The 4570-nt window shown below is 51.8% G+C and overlaps 1 protein-coding gene across 3 annotated transcripts in view; it reads left to right on the plus strand.

Annotated features, from left to right (window-relative positions):
* The window catches only part of SEPT9 (septin 9), a 291529-nt gene that overhangs the window by 129550 nt on the left and 157409 nt on the right, over nt 1-4570 (plus strand). The window contains exon 1 of one of the 3 annotated variants that reach the window (XM_019502722.1): nt 73-185. The exons of the other annotated variants lie outside the window; for them this stretch is intronic. Within the exon in view, the coding sequence (XP_019358267.1) occupies nt 131-185 (55 nt within the window). The 5' untranslated portion in view covers nt 73-130. Of the gene's footprint in view, nt 1-72; nt 186-4570 lie in introns of those variants that run through there. 3 annotated transcript variants of the gene reach the window in all.

Here is a 4570-nt window from a genome sequence, read left to right on the forward strand (position 1 = left end):
GGCCCGCCGGTGGGACGAGGGAGGAGGCAGGGGCGCGGGGCTCCGGAGCGCGGCGGCGGCTGTCCCGCCCCTTCCCTTCCCTTCCCTTCCCTTCCCGGCCGGCGCGGGCCGGGCCGGGCGGGCCGCGGCGATGTCGGACCCGGCGGTGAACGCGCACTTGGAGGGCATCATCTCCGACTTCGAAGGTAGGGGCGGCCCGGCGGGAGCCCGCGGGGAAGGCAGGGGGGCTTTGCCCTCCTCCCCGCACTGGCAGGCGGGAGCGGGGGGAGGCTGGAAGAAGTGAGGTGCTTGCACCTCCCGGGATTTCTGAGGCTTGCTTTCCAGTCCGTGTAGTTGTGCCATGCCGCTGCGCCCTCCTGGTCCCTGCCCGCCAGCACCCTTGGGCCGGGCCCCCTAATGCGGGTGAGGCCGAGCACGCTTTGCCTGGTGCATCCCAGCTTGGGCCCGCGCAGCCGGGCCTTCCCAGCCGCTTCCTGACCTGCCCTGCTCCGCGTTAGCCGCGAGGGGCTCAAGAGCCACTGCTGGAAGGTCTCTAGCTAGAGCCGCTGTAGGAAGCGCCTTGTTGAGACTGGTGCAGTTTCAGCTGCTTGGTACCATACGGCTGCTTTGTGGCTAGCTGCTCCCCTGCGGAGCGTCCTGGAGAGGAGGATCTCTCCTGGAGGACCCTTCAGGCACGTGGGAGGGTTTGGACGGCTGCCTTCTGACTGTGTGCTCTGGGCGCGCGCCCAGTATGCTCAGTCTTTGGGAGAGGAGAAATAAATATCCCAGCTAAGCGTGTGCTCCTGTCGGATAGGTGAGTGGGCCAGTGATGGGCAAAACAGGATGAGGGGCCTCATCTGAACTGGGCTTTGGGAACACAGGTGTGACCAGTGGCTTTAGGCTCAGGGGGGCTCTATTTCTCAGTGCTGGCGTGAGTCCTGGAAAGCGAATCCTATGGGGAGCATGAAGGCTGCTCGTAAACTGGCATGATCCAGCTTCTCACAGTGCTCTGTAGAAAACCAAGAAACAACAAAGTCCTGGGGAGCCAGGATGACAAATGATGGTCTTGGGGCTCCCTGCCTAGCTACTTCTTTGGCTTCCATAGCTGCAGTATCTGAATGCGTCATCCACTCCTAATCAACCGAGTCCTGTGACCCCTGCGGTGCGGTGAGGTACAGCAGCATCATTATCCCCATTTTATACTCGAGGAAACTGAGGCATGAAATGTCTTGCTCTGGCTGATACAGAATGTGTGTAGCCAAGCTGGGAGCTGGACCCTGGTCTCCTGAGTCCCAGCTTCACACCTTCATCTTAAGATCCTTTCTCTCCCTCGCAAGTGTGGGGCATGTCTTCATTTCAGTGAGCCCTGTGGGGTAAGGAGGCATAAGTCTTCCACCCACACAAACACCAGCAGACTCTTGCTGTGCCCGAGGAAGGGTGTTTGTGCCCAAAAGCTTGTAAAGAACAATTTTTCCAACTATTTAGGTGGTCTAATAAAAGATACCATGTGCACCCAAGGAACCTCGTCTGCCTAAGTCTTACTGCAGCATTTACTGCAGGGTTTGCACGAGAGGCGGAGGGAAATTGAGTCCTGTTACAAACTCCGTGCCATGATAGTGGAGACTTGAAGTGAGAAAAGTTACCCAAGTGCTGGGTCCACTTTCCACTCTTGACTTCACTGCATGCATTCATTGTCCTTCTGGGACTTGTACTACAGTTCCCTGCTGCCGTGTGTTCGGATTCTGGTGTAATTACAAGCCTCCTCCTTGCCTCCCCCCCAACTGCATTTAAATCTCTGAAGAGTGAAGTAATTCACCACTTGGAGAACAACCGAGGATGATGAAGGCCCTGCTGTGAGCCTAAGGGCTGTTTGTTCAAGAATGTGTATGCTCCTCCATGCCAAGAAGCTGCCCGACAATGAGAGAAAATTTTGATCCCCAGAGTGAATGTTTTCTTGATGGCAGCTTCTGGCTGCATGCAGAGAGAAACCAAGAAAAAGCTGTGGATGTGTCTGTGGCCAAAAGTTCTGGCATAGCCTTGGACCAGGGGTCCAGGCTACTGTTTCACAGCTTAATTACCTCTTGCACGTCCATGGCAGGATGCCAAGAAGAGACCGTAGTAGTGCCAGCACCAATTATTCTCCATACCCCATGGAGTAGTGAGTGTAGCATTTGTATCTTCTAGGTAGGCATCCTCGCTTGACATGGCCCGAGGCCAAGGGGGAAGACTTGGCCATTAGATAACACCCTGAAGTTGTTGTTTAAAGATTATCTAGGAGCTGGAATCTTTCTGCAAGTGGCAGCGCAGTCGGTCTTCCAGTAATCATATACTCTGCCTCCTCCCTCCCCGGCCTCCTGAGTTCCTTGTTGGCTCGGGGCTGAGGTTTTCACTTCAAACCAGTTAAGTCGCAGGAGGTACAGTCGCAGGTCCTGGGCTGGGATGTTGGGATAATGCTGCAAGCCACCAATTAAGACATGGGAGCTTTGCCACGTGTAGCGGGCCAGCACTGCGATGGCCGTACTGCTGCTGAGCAGTGTGAGCATCCTATAAAGGGGGTCTCTTGGGGGAAAGAGTGCATGTTGCTGTGCTCCAGTTTAGTGAGCGCCAGGGTCCAAGCCAGGGGAATGCAAGCACCAGAGGAGCACCAGTTCCTTGCAATGGACCTAGGGAAGAACACAGTGCTGGGTTGTTCCCAGTGCAGCGCTGTTGGTGGAGGGGGTTAATAATCTCTCCTGAGCTGTGCAGCAGTGCATTCATCTACAAGCATTCACTGGGCTAACAGGTAGAGTAAAGAAGGTTTTAATCCCCTTTAATGTGACTGGCAAGAATTCAGTCTTCTTGAATAAGCACCGACAGATTTCTACCCCTCCCCCCCAAACTCCCCTACCCATTATTTGGTCTCCCACTTGACAAGATTTATGCACAAGCATTGTAAATAAACTTGGGGGTTCAGAGGTTTTGGCAGGTCTTCTGAAGAGATCCTCTTGTTGCTGGCTGAACCGCACATTGTGCCTGTACTCTCCAGCCTTGCTTCTGTCAGCTAACGTCATCAAGGTCTCGGCCTGCCCAGAGATAGCACAAAATAAACCCCTCAAGGTCTGGCCAACTCTGCAGTGCACCGGGGTCTGAACTGCAGCTAGCTCAGCTATGCGTAATATGTGAAATAAAGATGTATACGCAGCTCAGAAAGGAGACTCTTCTGGTTAAGCTACACAGGATGACTGTGACCAGCTTGACTACTTTTCTTTGTAAGTGTAAACCCATACTTGGCCTAATCAGTCTGCTTTTGGTTAATAGTATAACATGTTTGGACAGGCTGATATATGTTTTTAAATGGGTCACAAATTATTTTTGCCTCAAACATACTATATTTTCCATCTGCACTGTAGCTTATCACAGATTTGTTACTGCAGCTTGAAACGCTGGAACATAATTAGGACATTCACGGTCCTAAGTTCAGGAGCCACAAGTGATATGAAGGCATCGGGTAGGGAGGGGGTCTTGAACTTGTCATGGTCCCAAACCTTTGGGAACACTGCTTATCTTTACTATATCAAACTGCTGGCTGCATTGTCTGGAAGAAGGGGGCCCACGGAAGGGGGATATAATTAGTAGTATTAACAATCACATCTTCAGTTACTTGGGGTGAATTGTTCAGGGGGGCAAGGGATAGAATATTAATAGGCTGGGTCTACATAATGCCTCTCGTCTGAGGATCTTACAGCTCCATGCAAACATTGTCAAATGAAGCCTCATAAATAATGGCCTTTAGAAAAGATACCCACCATTGAAATGCAGTCAGCTGTAGGGTTGCACGCAGCAGTTGTTAAACAGTACACCGACTCCTTTTCATTAGACATTCTTGAAGTTGAGGGAGCAGACATGATACTGCAGGCATCTTGTCCTTGTCTCTACTCACCTTCAATTCTGGTTAGCATTCCTGCCTTGTAATCATGTTGAAACATAATATTTTCTGGTGAGCATAAGTGCTAAATGACTACAAGTGAGAAATGTTCTCATAACGGCTTGAAATTGCAGGGTAATCCAGAGAAGTAGAATGCAATTACCCGTGTCAGAACCTGGGCAGGACGCTACCGCTAGCAGCTTCGCTCTAACAGAAAATACAGTACACACTGCAGTCACCACCCGTGGTGGCTGCTTGGCTTTGCCGTTCGTTGAGAAACTGCACCTCCAGCGGCACCGTGCCCAGCAGCGTGATGCCGGGGCATTGGTCCAGCACTGATTCAAAGGGAAGCGCTCTACCTGAGTCCCTCATTGCTGCCTCTTCCTAGGTGGGCTTTGCCCAGTCCTGCAGACCTTGTGAATACTGAGGGGATTGCAGGTCAAAGTAGGGTAGCTCCTAGCTACCAACATAGGACAGCAGCTGCTTACATATTTTGCTGCTGTATAGAGCAGGATTCCTTTTGTTGTAAAAGAAAGCAAGAAACATCTGAATCGATTATTCACAAAAGTAAGGGCTTTTACAATCCAGTGCAGTACAGTTGGCTAGACTTGGGCGTTGTATGAGACAGCAGTTTGCAGGCTGTGACGAGAGAGCTTCATTCTGATCTTTTGGTTCTGTTTCAGCCCC

This window comes from Gavialis gangeticus, unplaced genomic scaffold (assembly GCF_001723915.1).
Source record: "Gavialis gangeticus isolate Ggan-Ray unplaced genomic scaffold, GavGan_comp1, whole genome shotgun sequence".
Classification (NCBI taxonomy): domain Eukaryota; kingdom Metazoa; phylum Chordata; order Crocodylia; family Gavialidae; genus Gavialis; species Gavialis gangeticus.